This window comes from Oryza glaberrima, chromosome 3, assembly GCF_000147395.1.
Source record: "Oryza glaberrima chromosome 3, OglaRS2, whole genome shotgun sequence".
NCBI classification, from domain to species: Eukaryota; Viridiplantae; Streptophyta; class Magnoliopsida; order Poales; family Poaceae; genus Oryza; species Oryza glaberrima.
Genome location: NC_068328.1, coordinates 28,660,039 through 28,678,587, shown reverse-complemented (window position 1 = coordinate 28,678,587; position 18,549 = coordinate 28,660,039). Strand labels below are relative to the sequence as shown.

Below are 18,549 nucleotides of genomic sequence, written 5' to 3'. Positions count from 1 at the left end.
TGGATCCGGGACATCAGTTCGGTGTTGGGTATTCAAGCGATCCTGGAGTATTTCAAGCTTTGGGATTGCCTTCGGTCAGTGCAGCTTTCCGAAGAACCGGACTCTCTATCTTGGCGGTGGGAGACCTCAGGAGAATACTCTTCCCGCTCAGCTTATCGTGTTCTCTTTTTTTTTTTTGAAGAACTCGTCTCCAGCACAAGCCAATTTTGCAATCTTTGGCGCCCCCTCGTTGTCGCTACTTCCTTTGGTTGGTCGCCCTTAACCGTTGTTAGACAGTGAACCGCCTTCGGAGTCGTGGTTTGTCATACCCGGATCGATGTGTTCTTTGGGATCAATGCGAAGAGACGATTGATAATCTCTTGGTCGCACGTCCGGAGTCGCGGCAACTGTGGTGGGTTGCGCTTAGAGCTATCGGCGGGCATTCTCAATGCTTACCGCTCAATGAACACTCTTTCTTTTCATGGTTGTGCAATTGTCGTAAGAAGATGATCAAGAAACATCACCAGGATTTTGACACCATCGCAAACGTTGGTTGCAGGGAGTTGTATGTATGGTGTAGTGAGCAATCTGAGCCGTCCTATCAGTTTTGGACGGTCGAGTGTACTTGGTCAGTTTTTTTTTTTCAAGTAAATCCGGTGCATTTGTTTCTAAAAATGAATCAGAAAAATTACAGGGGGCCTAAGATGGACTACTGATGACTGATGGGCCTTACGATGACAGAATTCCAGTCCAAATGCGAACCCACGCCGTGCCAGGAACGTCTCGTTCTCCCTTGGTTGTTGGTGTCTTCTCTCCCAGTACCAGACAGTCTACCGTCCAGTCTCAGAAAAATGTGTACTACCTTCATATCATCATCATCATATAAGAGATTTACTTTACGCAATCTAAAACCAAAATTTATTATATTACGAGACGGAGATGGTAATTTTCATACACAAATTCGTTCATAAAAGTTTTTTTTTTCTTTTTTGGAATGGAGGTAGCACGTTCAGAGTAGAGATGGAGCATCACTGATCAATTCACTGCTACACACCCAACGTAAAATGCATGATCCCGTGTTCGACTTATACAGGCAATGCTTCGTATTGAGTCGGAACTATTCCGTCCTCTAAGAATTAATTAACTTGGTACATAATTGAGCAGCATCAATCCGAAAATCGGATGAGAGCAGACTTGAGACGGTAAACCGATCGACACGGTAAAAATTAAGAAGTCGCAATTACGAAGTGGACCATAATAATAGTATACGATCCCCGCTGCGCAGCTGACTTGCTTTAGCAGACGCCGTTGGTCTTCTTCTTGGCCAGCACGGCCCTCTTCCAGAGGGAGATCACCTCGCGCTGCTTCTCCATCTCCCTCTCGCTCGCCGACGCGGCGGCGGCGTCGCCGCCGTTGGCGACGACGCGGGCGGGGAGCGCGTCGAGCTCGTGCAGCACCTTCTCGACGTCGAGCACGAGGCGCTCGGCGAGCGTGCGGCTGAAGTCCTCGCGGATGACGACGCGGAGCACGGTGACGTGCTGCGCGTCGGGGGGCATGGTGTAGGCCGGCACGATCCAGCCGAAGCGGCGGAGGAAGTCGGAGATCTCGAACTCGTTGTGCCGGGCGCTGTCCTTGAGGGAGAAGGCCACCAGCGGCACGCCGTTGTCCTTGGACACGATGTTGAACCGCCCCGTCTTCTCCAGCCCCTGCTTCAGCACCATCGCGTTCTCCTGGCAGTTCTCCATGATGTTCTTGTACCCCTGCAAATATCACGTGATCAAATTATATGTATTAATCACATAGGAGTACAAGTTAATTGTGATTGTGTAAGAGTGATAAAAGCTACTCCCTCCGTTTTAGGTTATAAGATGTTGTGACTTTGGTCAAAGTCAAATTAATCTTAGTTTAACTAATTTTATAGAAAAAAGTGGTGATATTTTTAACCAAGACAAATATATTATGAAAATTTATTCAATTATTGATTTAATGAAACTAATTTGATATTATAAGTATTACTTTATTTGTCTATAAACTTAGTTGAATTTAAAGTAGTTTGACTTCGACCAAAAGCAAAACGTCTTATAACCTGAAACGGAGAGAGTACTAAGAAATAGCATTTTTCTCACCTCAAAGCCTAGGCGGATTAGTTGGTAATACTGTGCAATGACCTGGCTGGAACCTGGAAAAAAGATTGTGCCATTCTGTTATTGTGTGCGTGCATCATGCATGTAACCAGATGAACCGAACTGACATAGCCATCAAGATTCAAGAAACCGTAAAACTGTCAAAACAAAGAGAGGAGATTTTTACCCTTGGAGAAGTTGAGGGTGAAGGTGGGCTGGTCGGCGCCGAGGTAGTTGATGTGGAAGATGAGCTCCTCAGGCAGATCCTCCTTGCTCCTCCAGATGCACCACCCGATCCCGGCGTAGACGAGGCCGTACTTGTGCCCGCTCACGTTGATGCTCTTCACCAGCGGCAGCCGGAAGTCCCACTCCAGCTCCGGGTACAGGAACGGCGCGATGAACCCGCCGCTCGCCGCGTCCACGTGGATCGGCGTGTCCCAGCTGCACATTCAAATCAATCCAGCAGCAACTCTGCATTAGCTTTTTACTATGCAGCAAACACTTTTCAGTTTTCAATGTGCATTGGGGCATATAAGTACTTTGTGGCTTTGTGCAGAGGATTGGAAGAAATGAACTGTTTGATTCGTTACCCTGTTTCAGCGTTCTTCTTGGTGAGCAGATCGTTGAGCAGCTTCACGTCCTCGAACTCCCCGTTCAGCGTCGACCCGAGGATCGCCGCGACGCAGATGGTGTTCTCGTCGACCATATCCACGGCCTTAGCTGGGTCCATGACGTAGTAGCCGTCACTCAGCTTCACTTCCTTGAGCTCAACCTCGAAGTATCGCGCGAACTTCTCCCAGCAAACCTGCATTTCAAATGTGGGTTAATTACGCGTGCTCGTTAACAAGAGTGGTAATGGAGATGGCCATCTGCTTACTTGGACATTGGCGCCGGTGACAATGTTAGGCTTGTCGCATGGCTTGCCGGCTGCCTTCATCTTGTTCTGCCACCTCCTCTTGAAGGCCAAACCGGCGAGCATGATGGCCTCAGACGAGCCGACAGTGCCGACTCCGACGGCCGTTTCAGAGTCCCCTAGAGGAGCATTGAAGAGGTGTGCAATCATGTTCACACATCGGTTCTGCACACAGCAAATTCAGTTGAAAGTTGAGAAGAAGCACCAGCTATGCAGTTATAGCAATGGTTTACGAATTTACATCAATAAACACATTTTGCTACAACGTAATTCACTCACTCAAATTCAAATTTTGAGCCATAAATACTCTGACAGTTTGACTAAATGTGGAGAAGATGTTAATGAAACTAGCATAATGATGCCATATAAGAGGAAATGTTACTGTTGTCATAACCATGTTCAATATTGTTTTCATTCTGTTTTATTTTATGACTTAAAATTGCTGTTGTCAATCTTTGTGAAGTTTGATCACTCTTGAAGAAATGTGGAATGATATTTGACGTATATGCGCTCCCAACCACGTCTAGAGAAAAATCTATATATATAATTGCTAAAAAAAAAGATATGTTCCAACATAGTGCAAGTTGACTTCACTAGTCGCTAACAAAATTTAACTAGAAAAAAATCAAGGCACCTTATAACAAAAAATGGATAGTAATATGCACGTTTTGGATTCTTAATTTCCATTATTATACCGTAGTGAGTAGTGAAAATTAGAAAAGCTGTGGACAAACAATATACGCGAATGCTCCAACATTTAAATTTCCTAACTTAATTTTAAAGTTGATTTATTTTCACAACGTAATTTTGTTATCATTGGCTTATAAATTGCTTAGGACACTAGACACACATATATAAAAGATTTTACCCACAATCTATCTATCTATCTATCTGTTATATTATTAAAACAGCTTTGAAAGGAGGCATCACGTTCGCTGTGGGAGCTAGAAATTCCCACATTAATCGGAGATAAAGAAAAAAAAAAGAAGAGTCCAAGTAGAAGTACAATTTAAAAATAGCTGAAATTGGAATTAAAAATAAGAAATATTGAAAGAAGTTTCCGTATAAGAAGCCAATACGAGATTAATCAAAATTTGAAATAAAAATAAAATAAAATCCAAAATTAGAAAAGGAAAGGAGAGCCCAAGTAGAAATACGATTTAAAAATAGCTGAAATTCGGAATTAAAAATAAGCAATATAGAAAGAAGTTTTCATATAAGAACCCAATACGAGATTAATAAAATTTCAAAATAAAAACCAAAATTAGAAAAGGAAATGAGAGTCCAAGTAGGAATACAATTTAAAAATAACTGAAATTCGGAATTAAAAAAAAAGAATATTAAAAGAAGAGTCCATATAAGAACCCAATACGAGATTATTAAAATTTGGAATAAAAATAAATAAATCCGAAATTAGCAAAAGAAAATAAAAGAAGAGTTCAAGTAGGAATACAATTTAAAATTTGCTGAAATTCGGAATTAGAAATAAGCAATACTGAAAGAAAAATCCATATAAGAACGCAGTACGAGATTAATTAAAATTTAGAATAAAAATAAAATAATATCCAAAATTAGAAAAAAAAAAGAGAGTTCAAGTAGGAATACAATTTTGAAACAACTGAAATTGAAAATAAAAAATAAAAACATTAAAAGAACACAATACGGTATTAACTAAAATTTTTTAAAAAATTATGAAATTAGAAAAAGAAAAATAATATTTCAATTAGGACTAAATTTTTTGATAAAAAATAAAGATTATTGAAAGAAAAGACCATCTAAAACACATGACGAGACAAATTAAGTAACAGACCTATAAATGAGTAGAGTGGTGGCGGTTGATACGACGTATAAAAATTGTTAATAAAACACCAAATGAAAAATAAAAAATGAATTCCCACGATATCGTGATGTTCGATTTTTAGAATCACAATGACAATAAAGAGTAGGCGGCGGACGGGCTATAGAGGGGCATAGTGGCATCGTTTGATGGGACTTTTTAAAATTATTAAAAATGAAACTACAAGTCCAATTTTTAAAGGATCGAAACTTCTGAAAAGTAAAAAAAACAATGATAATCATGTTCGATTTTAAAATCTCAACACAATAAAGAAGGGAGGCAGCGGGCGAGCCGTAGAGGAGTACAATGGCAAAGCCACTGACGGTTTGGCGGGACTTCTAGAAAGTAAAAATGAAACCAAACGATAATTATGTTCGATTTTTAAAATCTCAATGGCAATAAAGAGAAGAGACAGTGGACGGGCCGTAGAGGAGTATAATGGCAACATTTGACGGGACATCTAGAAATTATAAAAATGAAATCCAACGTGACAATAAACTTTAAAAACTATAAAATCCAATTTTTAAAGATTCCAAGAAGAATAAATAGAAATAGTGGTAGATTGAGCAAGCAAATAAAGAAGGAGATGACATAAAGGATAGAAATTGGTGTGACTTTTAAAACTATATAATTAGAAACACGAGGAGATAGGGTTTGATCTTTCAAAGTCTTAAGACAATGAAATAGCTATTTAATACATTTTAAGTAAAATCATACTAAAAATATATATGATTTTGTTTGGGTGCTAGCCGCGCAATTGCGCCGACCACCCAGCTAGTTAATTTTTAAGTTACTACTCCCTCCGTTTCACAATGTAAGACTTTCTAGCATTGCCGACATACATATAGATGTTAATGAATCTAAACACATACATAAGTCTAGATTCATTTAACATCTAAATGAATATGGGTAATGCTAGAAAGTCTTACATTGTGAAATGGAGGTAGTAATAAACTGTTACGGGGTATAATCAACTCTCGGTCATCCGATAGAACCATATAACAAAACAGATGCAATATCTATTAGAGGGCTCATGCCAACCGATGGAGTACTACAGACCAAGTGATTAGTACTGGCCAGGTTGTTCCGTCCTTCAGCACACTCTCTCAGACCGTTTTAACTTATAACCCCACCATTGAAATTTGAAGAGATTTCGGTTACTTGAAAGTTAAACAGTGATCTTGAATCAACAAAACTGAAACTAGTACAGTTTCTTTTTTCATCCTCGGAAAATCTGTGACTAAAATAAACAGGGGAAAAGGACATGAATGGTTTACGTGGCTCTTACGTGCGTGTGTATATTATTGGAGCGCAAGATAACAGCTTTATCATGTACCCCCACCATGTAACGAAATTAGTTCTCGACTTTCTTCTGGTTTACCATGAAAAGAAACATTTTCAGAATACATCACGACCTAACCCCTCACATGGCTAAGAGCAGCTACGTGACACAATATCGCAAAAGGACAATTATTATGGACCCAGAATACAACTTGAACTCATTGTTTCCATCCCCATTCCACAGCTTGTTATGGCTTGACATTTGGTTGGTCGTTAGCACATGAATTCCGTCAGAAAACCGACGACCGCCTCGTTCCGTTACCCTTCTTCTACGGGGCTGCTTAGTGGACAGAGAAAGGCAAATCCCACTAGGCCTTGACAATAGACAATATCCCACGGTTTTCCTAATGAGCGATCAATCGCTGCCAGCCATCGTTTTTTTTTTCTTTTTCTCTTCTAATAAGTTTATACAACTAAAGTTTACATATCTATAGTTTATCCACCTAAAGTTTGTAAAGCGAATGTTTATAAGTCAAAAGTTTATACACCTAAAGTTTACACATCTAAAGTTTATCCACCTAAAGTTTGTAGAGCGAATGTTTATAAGTCAAAAGTTTATATACCCAATTCAAATTTAAATTCGGATTCAAATATTTGTATATATAAAATATTTCTATACATAAAGTTTATGTGTGTAAAGTTTATGGTATAAAGTTTATGCACATGTATAAAAGTATTAGATTTTTTTTCTAATTTTTTTACTAATTTTGTGGGTTTTTTTATTTTACGATGATAGGAAAGAAGGGAGAGGAGTACAGAGGGAGGGGCGGGTTGATCACCCGCCCGTTAGCCTCAAAGAAAATGAGAGGACAGGGGACATATTGTCAAGGAATTATTGGTGGACACAGAGAGTACGTCGGCAGCGAAAATTTTGCATCTGTCCACACATAAGACGTAATCACCGGACATTGGCTTAATTACTACAATTATTATCTTCTCACTTGGAGGGCGGAAAATTCATAGAATATGTTCCATTTTGAAGGATAAAATTTAGAAGAAAAACATTTTTTTTCTTGACAGGTCAGCAGATTGAAATGACCAAAAACTCATATGAAAATACTGGCAATGTGTTTATTTCACCTCAAAATATAGCAAATACATGATTAGACACCAAGTAATACTACAAATCTAAATATAAGGTAGTGTCAGATCTAATTAGTCCAATTAGAAACTGAGTTTTATGTTTTATGTTTCCAATCCACTCAGAAACCAAGAGTCACCACGTGACATTTGTCCAGGACCGACCAAATTCGATTCTCCTCCTAGGAACGAGGGATCCTCGAACATGTACGAGTACTGTTTTTCTTTAATCGGTGAATCAATTTCTGTCCTAATTAACTACTGAAAGAGACACTAATCGTTGTTTTTATGTCAGTAGTGAGTACGCGTCAAGGTGACAGACACGCTGGGAATGGGTTTTTCATTTCTGTCACATCATTTTTGGCCCTGGCAATCGGGTCATATATAGTTGCTTCAAAGGGACCTACTTGTTCTTGCCGTTACGACTACGGTTACAAACACTCCAAAGCAATCAAAAAGTCTACTGTGTATCGCTTAATTTATCGCTCACCCTTATAAAACACAGGCAAACGAAACTGTTTGCTTAATGACGAACATGTTGGTTGTGCCGGATGCAGGAATTCTATAGGATTATTAAAATTTAAAGTTATTTTATTTTTCATGTAACTTGGTAAAAAAAAAAGCATTACAAAGGGATTCTTTAACATCTCGACCTATCCATGCTAAGGCTGTGTACATGTTCTTTTGGAGGGGTTGAGAACCCCTCCCCTCTAACGGAGGAGTAAATTAACACGTGATTAATTAAATATTAGTAATAAAAAACTTGAATAATTAATTAATATGATTTTTTAAAACAATTTTCTTATATAAACTTTTTTGAAACCCGTATCAAACGGGGAGATGAGTTTCCATGAGTTGAAAACTCATGGGAAGAAACACAGCCTAAATACTGGCGAAAAATGGCTGCATATGAGTTACGATTCCCCGAGTTCTTGGCAACTTTCGTTTTAAAAACGGAAAAGCAGAAACGTACAGTCTGAGAGAAGGTAAACAAGGATCCATATTATTGTAGTCAAGAGAGAGCCAATGGGCGAAGGCGCATGTGAGTATGTGATGGGCTGATGGCCCTTGGCACACGCGGACAATCGAGCTGTTTGTACTCCATTTTTCTAAGTAGCTAGTTTTCTAATCTCTAGACCAGATCAGCGGCCAAGTGGGAGGATTAGAAATCCACCGCGACTACTTGTCGAAACGGACGGCCACAAACTGGGTTGGCCGGTTGCACCCATTGGAACGAGCTGATCAAAACCCAGCAGCTACCCTACGCCGCCACCCAAACCCAAATCAAATCAAACCAAAAATAAGTTTGGATCAAAATTTTGGGATAAATCTCAGGGTAAAACGAGAGGGATTAATAACCGCAGTGATCCCTGAATTTGCGGCGTAATAACGAACGCGAAACGACGAACGGGATGAGGAGGGAGGGGGGTGGCGGCCGCGGCGGCGGAAAAGCAAGGTGGGGGGGAGGAGTACCTGGAGCTCGGTGGTGACGGGGTACTCGTCCATGTCGACGTAGTTCTTGTTGACGGAGGCCTGGATGAGCTTGTCGCACTCGGGCTCCATCCACGTGGTGACGAACGACGCGAGGTTCAGCCGCGGGTTGCCGTCCAGCATCAGCTCGTCGTTGATGATCTGGTACGCCGCCTCCTTGGGGATCGACTGCTCCGGCATCCGGAACCTGCAAGCCCCGCCCGGATCCAAAATTAGAACTCCCAATCAATCACCGAATCGATCGGCGCCAATGGCGCTCGAGACAGAGGCGAGCGTGCGTGCCTGGGGAGGGAGGTGCGGACGTAGCGGGAGGCGAACGTGGAGTGGACGGACTCATCGGAGCCCGACACGCCGTGGGAGAGCACCATGGCGGATCGGAAGCGCGCTTGCTTCCGGTCGAGTTGGAGAAGACGAAGAGCTCTCGCCGGCGACGAGGAAGAGGAGGAGGATTAGCTTGGGCTTTGGAGGAGAAAGCGGAGGAGGAGGTCTCTACGCGTCGCACGGGATTTAATTTAGGGGAAGGAAAGCGACCGCGGCGCGAGAGCTTCCTCCTCCTTCGTATAGTAGTATTAAATTTGCGAAGACGACGGTGTAAAAATGTGAACTACTACTCCATTTGGAATTTTTTGGATGGAAGGAAAAAAAGGAGACGGGAAGGCTCTCTCCTTTGAAACCCATATGGCTTTGGCAGAACTTCTATTGAATTTCCTTTGTGAAATTCTCTAGAAATATTTTATTCCAAATAAGAAGGCCATAGGAGAAGGACAGATAATTTTTTTTTTCTAGAAATATTTTATTCCAAAGAAGAAGGTCGTAGGAAGGACAGATCAAGGATTAGATCTCAAATCATGCATAGGTGAGATATAGTAGTGCGTGCTAATTAGATCAAGGAGTAGCCTCTAAGTTTATCGAATTAAATATATAAATAACATAGCTAGCAATGTATGCGTTACATTTAATCATAGGCTTATATAAACGAAGGTTTCATGCTTATATTTAGAATATAACGCACTTTGATAATATGGTATCATTTTAGAAAGATATCACATTTTTTAAAGAAATAATTAAAAAATGATGTGAGCGCTCAAAGTTGATAGATGATGATAAGATGAATATTACTTCAATGCCAACTACATAATATAAAAAGGATGGTATTTGAGAATAACGGTTGTGTAGACCCTCTCATTCATCTTTTCACAATATTTAGCAAATTTTCACCATGCTTTCCTCCCCATATAAGGCATTGCCCTGATGTTCTTTTTTCCGAATTCTCCCTTAACGATCATACATCACCGCATTATCTCAATGGATCAACGTCAACTACATATAAAAATAGTAGAGTTCAAGAGGCAATTTTTGTTGATATACGATGCACCAGGGTAAAATTGGCTAAGTACTACATATGCACCTGTAATAAATGATACTACCTCTGTCTTAAAAATAAATAAATAAATAGTTTTTGCTCAAGTGAATAGCGTGAAATAAAGTGTTTTTTTATAGAGGTTAGTACGATTATGAAAGGGTGAACATAAAAAGTATCACAGCTTCATGTGTGTATGCCGCTCAAGCCTTCACCAATCACCAACATCGTCCCATGATGTGTTCTTTTTTCCCGAATAGAATGGAATTAGAATACTTAACGGCACGATTTTCTTTTAAAAAAACTTTCTATACATTAATGCACATATAATTTTGTTCTAAATCTAACTTTCAACTTTACAATATTTAATATTTAGTTAATTTGTATGTACGCCCATAACTATCGTAAATCATTTAGCTATTCAGCACAAGAGAACGTACCCTCACGTGTTTGGTACACGGGGACAGGGATGTGCTTAACCTATCCTCTTAATAATAGGTCTTAAAAAAGAATCTGTTCTAATCCACACACGCGTTTGGTACACGGGGGCAACGTCGTTACTCCGCCGGTTTGCTATCGAGTTGTTAAATTAAAGGTTTGGTTGCCAGGATGCCGGGAGAAGCAGGCCGATTGGACAACTAGGCGCGATTGCTCGATCGGGTATTTCATCTTCCCCTTTTGAGATGGCATTACACTTAAAAAAACCCTTAGAGCCCGATCGGTTAGTCTAATAAGCCAAAACAAAAAATTAAACATAAAATTTAGAATTTGATTTTTAAGTTAATTTTAAGATATTTTTAACATAACCTTTTAGCTTTAGTTTTTAAGTCGCTACGAACTAATCGATATATAAAAGTTTTATTTATAAATTAATTTTTATTTCCTACTAAGTTAAAAGGACTTAGAGCATGTACAATAGCAGGCTATAAGCCAGCTATAAACATATTTTAAAGAGATAAAAAAAGAAAGAGAAGAACAGCTGCAACACGGACTCTAAGACGTAATGTATGTATGACAGGTAGGACCAGATATTAATAGTATAATAAGTAATTATTGTATGAATTAGCTATTACATTGACTATAGATGATTTGGAGCTAGTAATTGGCTATACTATTAAACTTGCTCTTACTAGAGAATATGAATAAACGATGAAGCTCTTAGAGCAGGTACAATAGCAGGCTATAAGTCAGCTGCAAACATATTTTAAGGAGATAAATAAGGAGAGAGAAAAGCAGCGGGCTACAGATTTATAGCCAGCTGTAGTACGGACTCCAAGACGCAGTGTGTTTATGATAGGTGGGACTAGATATTAATACTGTAGTATGTAACTATTGTATGAATAAGATATTAGATTGGCTATAGATGTATTGGAGTTAGTAGTTAGCTTGCTCTTATATTAGTGCTAGTGGTAGAAGACTAATCGCTAATTAAGATATGTCGATTTGTGTCAGCGTAGGTGTGGTACTGTAGTGGCGTGCATCACGATTGGGAGATGGGGAATTAGAGATCATGCGTCCACACGCCGTGTGAGCCCAGGTCGTCGGTGTCCTTCCACTTGGTCGTGTTTAATCGATGAACAAAACATGCGTGGATCTGGCCATTTGGGGCTGTGCAATTCAAGGACGGCGCTACGCCAATTCCCAGACCGCACATAAAAAGAGTGTCCGAATATTTGTAGTTTTTTAAGCTTATCTATTTGATTTGTTTTCTTGGAGCGTTTCCAAGATGATGATGATGATGATGATTACTTTGATTGTTTTACTTGCGACTTCTTATTTATACTGGAGTATAACATTTTCCAAATGTTGCTTTGAGGAAAAGTCATCCCTGTTAAATATTCTCTTTAAAAAAGTCACCGGTGTTAATTATCTGGTGTACGAGTAAAGAATGATGATTAGTATATGATGGCTCTTTAGTTTCGACCATGCTGGCGCAGTTGAACAACTCTGACGCTTGCTGCTACTAAAGTCTAAATTCTTCTTGTGTATATGCAATCGATGATGAGGTGATGTGAAATTTCTTGCGAGTGTTGGCATAGCGGGTATAGTAGGTTGTGCAGCTAGTCCCTCGTTACCAGGCGATCTGATGGCCATACTCTGTTTTACACTATCAACTAGATGAAAAACTTACATTTTCTCGATGCCCAAGGTTCCAGATCATGTGTTTGTAGTTTACAGTGGTTGATCCTAAGAATTGAGTTTTATATGCAGAGGATCACTACTACATAATTGATTTTTCTAGATAAGAACCCCTTTATATTGCAGGCGGATCATAAAACTGATCCCGTCAGCAAAAATCGATCTCCGTGCACAGTGCAAGAACCGCATACGAAAATAAGCATATTTTATATTAACAGGACCGTATGCGAAAATACTCCTCTTTTTTTCATCACTCTTGTTTCCTCCCCTCCTCTCCCTCTCCCACTAAATCCTCTCTCGTCCACTCCTCACACTCCCTCTCTCTCACCACTCCTCACCCTCCCTCTCCAACTCTCTTACTCCTCTCCCCACTCTCTCCCATCCACACTCCCTCACGACAGTGGCGGGCTTGGGCTTTAGCGGAGCTCTCGGGCTTCAGTGGTGGCGGTGGGCTCGAGCGAGGGTGAGAACGGCGGTGGGCAAGGCGACATAAGCGGGCTAGGGCGAGAAGGATTCTACCGGCGGCGACGATGGTAGGGGCGGATCCGGCCACTGCTCCCCCCCCCCCCCCCCCCGCGTGCCCGTGCGGATCCGCCAACGGTGATGATAGGAGGAAAAGGACGACAATGACAATGGCGGCGACAATGATGGGAGGACGAGGAGGATGGCGACGACGGTAGCGGTGACGGTCGGGAGGATGAGGACGAGGACAACGACGGCGGCGACAAGAGGACAAGGGTGACGACGATAAGAGGATTCTAGGGTCAGGGTTTCGAAGTAGGTTTTCGATTTTTGGAATTTTTTTTGCGATTTTTCCTTTTCGCACGTGGACGGCTTAAGCACCCACATGCGAAAATTAAAATTTTCACATGTGGTTTCTCTATCCACATACAAAAATTTGATTTTCGTAGACGACACTTTGGCACGGGCTAGCCACCCACCCGCTTACAAAATTCGATTTTGATCGCATGGGAAAATCGAATCTGTAGTGGATACTGTGTATTCACCATGGACTAAGAGCTTCCAAGTTATCTGATCTGGTTGGCCGTGGGTCAAATAAATCCAAATCAATAAATCATACAGGTGCGTGCTACTGTAGTGGATGTGAAGGATACCCTTTGTATTGCAGCACGTTTGAAAGCTTTGATAAGGCACATACGTGTGGATGAAACCATTCTCGATCTGGATCTAAGCTAGGAGTCTTATTCAGAGAGATATTCCAAAATGGACAGCGACCCAGGTCTTTTTATTTATCTGGAAAATTTCGAGTCTTTCGTCTCATATCTATAGTACATAAATATTCAGCATCACCTTAAATCCTTGATCCAAATTCTTCACATGGTTCCATTAATTTAGAGTGATCATTGCAGCTTTGAATACCAAAAAAATATCTTCGTTTCCCGTCTGTGATCGACGTGAACAGGTAATTAATCGTTGTCGATTCAGAACGGTGATGAATAATAACATGTGGGAATCAAGTTGACCGCCAGTTCTTCCTCTAATCCATGTGAGCATGCGTGGCCATATGGCAATGCAGTGTACACTGCAAGCTTCCGTTCGATGACCAAGCAAATGTGATGCAATATATTGGACCACAACTAGGGGTGTGTTTAGTTAACGCTAAAATTAGAAGTTTTGTTAAAATTAGAACGATGTGACGGAAAAGTTGAAAGTTTATATGTGTATGAAAGTTTTGATGTGATGAAAAAAAGTTTAAAACTAAACTCGGCCTAAGTCTTGCTGTGAATGCAAAAAATTCCAAGATATACAAAAGGACCTAGTGGAGGTGGTACCAGAGCATGCTGGATTGCACTGTACTCCAGAAGTATGGCACATGATTAGCCTTAAGACGATAATTGAGCACACAACCGGTACACGTCCTGATAACTCTACGATGAGTGGATCACGTCGCTGTACATCGTGATTGCACAGATATTTTACCGTAAAAACATTATAGTATTTTCTCTATTTCATAATATAAGATGTTTTGATTTCAATAGATTTATGCATGTATCCATGTATATCCTTCATATATTTATCAAATTTGTACCGATGTTAGCAAATCTAATGAGGAATGAAGGTATCAAAATATTTTATAATGTGAAATGAGGTTGTAAAATCCAACGCATAGCCGTGTACATTGTGAGGTTATCTAAGAGCAGAGCAGGTACAATAGCAGGCCATAAGCCAGCTAGCTATAAACATATTTTAAAGAGATAAAGGAAGAGAGAGAAGAGTAGCGGGCTACAGATCTGTAGTCAGCTGCAGCACGGACTCCAAAACGCGATGTATGTATGACAGGTAGGATCATATACTAATAGTATAGTAAGCAACTATTGTATGAATTGGATATTAGATTGACTATAGATGAATTGGAGCTAGTAGTGGGCTATACTATTAAACTTGCTCTAAGAGCAAAATCGGCCAGAATAATCCATTTATATTTATTGGTTTGAAAAGATGCGATTGAGTGCACATCGGACCATCGCTGCCTCTCCCCCTCAGGCTGTGGACGAACAAGCGGAAACACTAATGCACGATCGATCGCTACCGCGAGGGGGTAGCGATCACCACCCCTCCCCCCTCCCTCCCTCCATGTTTCCTTTTTTGGCACCGCATTACTTTTCTATTTTAGTAAATTTATACACCTAAAGTTTATACGCCTAAAGTTTATAGACCCAAAGTTTATAAATCAAAAGTTTATATATCCAATTCAAATTTCAATTCAAGTTCAAATATTTTTTATAGTATTTCTATACATCTAAAGTTTATACACCCAAAGTTTATAAATCAAAAGTTTATATACCCGACTTCAAATTTGAATCGGGTATATAAACTTTAGGTCTATAAACTTTATGTGTATAAACTTTAGATGTATAGAAATACTATATATGAAAAAATTTGAATTCAAATTCAAATTTGAATCGGATATATAAACTTTTGACTTATAAACTTTAGGTGTATAAACTTTAGATGTATAGAAATACTATATATAAAAAAATATTTGAATTCAAATTCAAATTTGAATCGGATATATAAACTTTTGACTTATAAATTTTTGATCTCTAAACTTTAGATGTGTAAACTTGAGATGTATAAACTTTAGGCGTATAAATTTACTAAAATAGAAAAGTAATGCGGTGCCAAAAAAGGAAACCAAGTGAAGGGAGGGAGGGGGAGGAGGGGGGGCTACCGATCGCTACCAGATCGGTAGGGCGATCGATCGCCATTAGAACTACCCACGAACAAGTTCAACGCAGAAAGTTACGTTCCACCGGAGAAAACAACCTATTAGGCATGGGCCTCCGGAATAACACAACGGCGAGCTTTTCAGTCCCACTCACCAAGTGCCGCGAGCGCGTGACATATGACCGCCCCTCCCGTCGGCTGCCAGCTGCGCTGTACTACGACTGCGCACCGTCGTACGTACGCCGTGCCGTTTTCGGCTCGTTTTCCCGTGCAGGCGCTGCCGACGCGCGCCGACGCCTCACCTCGATCGGCCGGTGACTACTGTCTCTCGGCACCTCGCGCGCCCGACGCTTCACCTCGATCGATCTCTCGCGCCCCGCGCGCGTCGTCAGTCACCTCTCGCTCTCGGCGACTTCAGTTGGGCGCAGCAACTTAACGCGTGCGTGATTAGCTTTGCGGTGAACCGAGCAGTCGACCACGCGCACATGCCGTGCCGCGCCGCCTGCGAGCTGATCACCGGCAATTAGCGGATGGTGCGCGGTGCGCGTGCGTGGACGTACAGCTGCGCGGGTAATCATCCGGTGGCTTTTGGTGTTCGCCACTTCGCCGGGTCACGGTCTTTGGCAGTGGATGGGCACTTGGCACCGCCAGATGGCACGTATGGAAAGCTGAGCCCCCAGTAGTGCCAAAGGGCAGACAGTTCATGGTTGGCACTTGGCAGACGCCATGATACGGGACGATATCATAGCTCATGACTGTTCGTGATACTGCAAGTACAGCTTTAAGCTTTGGCCTCTTCTCGTTTAGTTAAAGTGGGCCTGGATGAAGTGGAGCAGATGCCATAGCCCAGAGAGGCAAAGCAAAGGTTATTAAAATGGAAAAAAGTTCACTTTAGACCCCGTCAAGAGAGATCGAGTTTTTTCACAGCCCTTAACCGTAATCAGATATATAGCACCCTCAACTTCTAAATTTAGTGCAATTTGAGTCCCTTGACTATTTTAGATGGTGGTTTTATCCTACGTGATGACTACATGGCTTTAGAAGAAAAATAAAACAACAAAAAAAACTTAACAGGTCCCACATGCCAGTTAGAAAAAACAATAAAAAGTATTAGGCCCACATATTAGTCAGCTCTCTCTCTGTCTTTACTCTTTTCCTCTCTACCCCACTCTCTCCCTCACTCTCACCCTGTTCTCCCTTTCAACTTCCATAGGGGGACAGAGCCGATGAGGGAGTGTGTGCCGGTGACTGACAGTAACGGAAGGGATCTTGGTTGAGGGGTATCGAGACTGGAATCAATCGTAGACTGTGCGATCACGAAGGTGGCGCTCGAGTGGGAGCCTATTTGTCCTGACGAGCTTGAGCTCGCCAGCCCATCCATAGGAAGGGAAGGCTAACAACGTGGTGGGTGGCTAGCACGAAGGGAGCCACAGCAACAAAGGAGAGGAGGACAGATGGGTGGGAGAGGGGCATAAAGGAAGGAGGTGAGGGAGTCGTCGTCTCGTTTGTGGCAAGATGGAAGTGGCTCGCCCTTAGCCATCATCATCGTTGGCTAGCTCACGGCCACATGGCATGATCTGGCCACAAGCCGCCGCTCCCAAAAATAGCGTTCTGCTCGGGCAGCTTCTTCCCCTGTTGTTGGCCTCAAGGTCGATGACCATAGCATGCTTGTTGTGGAGGATGGGCTCATAAGCTTGTGTGCAGTCTAGATAGCGTCCAAGACCACCATCTCGGCTCCTCTTTGGCCGATGGAGCGCTTTTAAATTGGTTTCACTCATCTAGTAGACGCGTCGGAATAAATTCACTTTGGGTCCCTCTATTTGTCGTCCAGTCCGATTTTCATCCCTTAACCACAAAACCAGGTACGATCCGTCCCCCAACTTACGAAAACCTGGCAAACGAGGTCTCTCGGCGGTTTTGATAGCAGTTTTGGCTGACGTGGCGCCTACGTGGCTAATTTGACCCGGTCTTCATCTGACATGGCACTGACGTGGCGCTTACGTGACAATTCGATCTGGAAAAATAATAAAGCATGTGGGACCCACATTTCATCTTCACAGACAAAATAATAAAAAATTGTGGGACCCACGTGGGCCCCACATGTCATACTCACCTCCTCATCTTCTTCCTCCCTCTCCATCTGTCTCCCCTCCTCTCTCCAGCCTCCAAGCGCCGTGGCCCACGGGGTCACGGGGAGGTCCGGCAGTGGCGGCCGCCCGCCCCGACGAGCTCCACCTACTCCCCCCCCCCCCCCTCCTCATCTTCTTCCTCCCTCTCCATCTGTCTCCCCTCCTCTCTCTAGCCTCCAAGCGCCGTGGCCCACGGGTTCACGGGGAGGTCTGGCGGTGGCGGCCGCCCGCCCTGACGAGCTCCACCTACTCGCCCCCCCCCCCCCCCCCCCCCTCGCAATCGGCGTTGCTGTTGGGATGGAAGGGCGCGAGGGTGGGGAGCTCGGGTCGGCGTACAAGGCCGCCATGCTCAACGGCGTCACCGTCGGCGTGAAGCGGATGCGCGACATGAACCGCGTCGAGTTCGAGGAGCACATCCAGATGCTCGGCGACCTCCGCCACCCCAACGTCCTCTCCCCCGTCGGCTACCATTATCGCAGGGAAGAAAAGCTCATCGTCTCCGAGTTCATGCCACGTGGCAGCCTCCTCTACGTCCTCCACGGTAATAATAATGACAGCAAATACTAGTAGTTCTTAATCAACTACTAATCTCGATTATAGTTTGCTAATTACGATGTGTTTGTTTGTTGGTTAAGGTGACCAGCGCCCGGACAGGGTGGTGCTGGATTGGCCGGCGAGGATGAGGATCGCCGTCGGCGTGGTGCGAGGCATGGCGTACCTCCACGAGAAGCTGGGGATCCCGGCGATGAGGCTGGCGAGCATGGACGGCGCCGACTTCGACGCCATCCACTCCTGCCGCCGTGGACGTCTCACACTACTCGCCGTCTGAGGTCTGCACCGCCTCCACATCGAGCTGCCCACCGGCGAGCTCGGCATCGAGGACGGCGTGCTCCTCAAGTGGAAGGCTGACTTCGGTGTACAAGGCCGCCATGCGCAACTTCCATCCCAACAACAACGCCGATCGCGGG

At 42.7% G+C, this 18,549-nt stretch overlaps 2 protein-coding genes across 2 annotated transcripts; one reads left to right on the top strand and one right to left on the bottom strand.

Annotated features, from left to right (window-relative positions):
- Positions 1 to 1,064: 1,064 nt before the first annotated feature.
- LOC127766948 (glutamate decarboxylase 1) lies at positions 1,065 to 9,312 on the bottom strand. The gene is made up of 7 exons (XM_052292128.1): positions 9,047 to 9,312; positions 8,747 to 8,951; positions 2,980 to 3,180; positions 2,693 to 2,907; positions 2,290 to 2,543; positions 2,106 to 2,158; positions 1,065 to 1,739 (listed from the first exon to the last, which is right to left on the bottom strand). Exons 1-7 carry the CDS (start codon positions 9,130 to 9,132, stop codon positions 1,275 to 1,277), a joined length of 1,479 nt encoding a protein of 492 aa, XP_052148088.1. The 5' UTR covers positions 9,133 to 9,312; the 3' UTR covers positions 1,065 to 1,274.
- An 8,532-nt stretch (positions 9,313 to 17,844) lies between these two features.
- On the top strand, positions 17,845 to 18,549 carry LOC127768223 (pollen receptor-like kinase 3). Its single transcript, XM_052293757.1, has 2 exons — positions 17,845 to 18,122; positions 18,217 to 18,549. The coding sequence occupies exons 1-2, from the start codon at positions 17,879 to 17,881 to the stop codon at positions 18,408 to 18,410; spliced, it is 438 nt and encodes a 145-aa protein (XP_052149717.1). The 5' UTR covers positions 17,845 to 17,878; the 3' UTR covers positions 18,411 to 18,549.